This window comes from Toxoplasma gondii (assembly GCF_000006565.2).
Source record: "Toxoplasma gondii ME49 unplaced genomic scaffold asmbl.1792, whole genome shotgun sequence".
NCBI classification, from domain to species: domain Eukaryota; phylum Apicomplexa; class Conoidasida; order Eucoccidiorida; family Sarcocystidae; genus Toxoplasma; species Toxoplasma gondii.
The window spans coordinates 1-1,003 of record NW_017383867.1 but is presented as its reverse complement, the minus strand read 5'-3'; the positions used below and the strand labels follow the sequence as shown (position 1 = coordinate 1,003).

General features: G+C 62.3%; 1 protein-coding gene across 1 annotated transcript; it reads left to right on the top strand.

Moving 5' to 3' along the window:
* TGME49_328500 (hypothetical protein) lies at window positions 1-979 on the top strand (the record flags this gene model as incomplete). The annotated part of the gene is made up of 1 exon (XM_018783109.1): window positions 1-979. A coding segment is annotated over one exon (979 nt), but the record flags the coding sequence as incomplete, so codon positions are not given.
* Window positions 980-1,003: the final 24 nt, after the last annotated feature.

The window sequence follows — 1,003 nt, the reverse complement described above, 5'->3', positions numbered from 1 at the left end:
GCCTCCTGTCTTGGCGCCGGCCCCGGCTTCGAACTTCTCTGGAATTTTTGATTCACTGCTCGACGCACTTCGACAGTCAGGAGAGGTGCAGGGATCCGGGAGCTACGCCGGGGAGACCCGAAGAAGTGAAGCAGGTGAAGGCTCGCAGGCTTCCGCTTTTCCTGGGGAAGCATCCGACGCGGGACGGTTGGGGCTTGCGGGAGAGTGGCGGAGAAGGCGGTATCTGGAAGAAGCGGACTGGTCCGTGGCGGATATATGCCAAGAGAAACAGAGGGAGACGCGTCCGGGTGCGGATCTTTCCGACGCAGAGGCGATGAGTCGGGCCCGGGCAGCGAGACAGTGGTCGTACCGAGAGTTCGCGACCGACCTGGCGGACCTAATGCGGCTGCCGGCGAAGGAAGAAGATGCGTCGGGCCTCCGGCGTCTCACAGAGGCCGTGGCAACAGCCGTTCCGCTCCCAACGGTGAGGGAAGAAGAACAAGTCCGGCAGTACTGGGGTTCTGTCCACGCAGCTCAGCGCGTGGCGACGGCCAGAAGCCGCGAGCGGATGTTGGAGAACGCGCTCCAGGCACTGGTGCGGCTTCTGCATTTGTCGGAGCTGCAGAGAGAGGTTTTTCTGCCTGCGTCGCTGAATCCGCAAGAGAACGCTGACGCCCAGGCCCGGGGTGCTTCCGCCTCAGCGTCTGCGGAAGTCAGACAGAGGTGCCGCTACATCGCCTTCGACTCCCGGTCGGGTGAGATGGTGGCGCGGGAGGACGGGCATCTTTTGATTCCGTCCTTCGCCGATGCGGCGTCGGGAGCTCTGGGCGGGGTCCAAAACCCGCAAGCCGCTGGCATCGCCTCGCTGAATTCTGTCGCCTTCTGGAAGGTCCTTCTGGAGTCGCTCGGCGCTCACTACCCCGCTGACATTTGCGTGAGGTGGGATGCAAATAAGCGGGCTATACTCGTGCTTCTTCTCCTCGAAATACGGCGGAAATGAAGAAGATTTCCCAAGCAGCAGCTT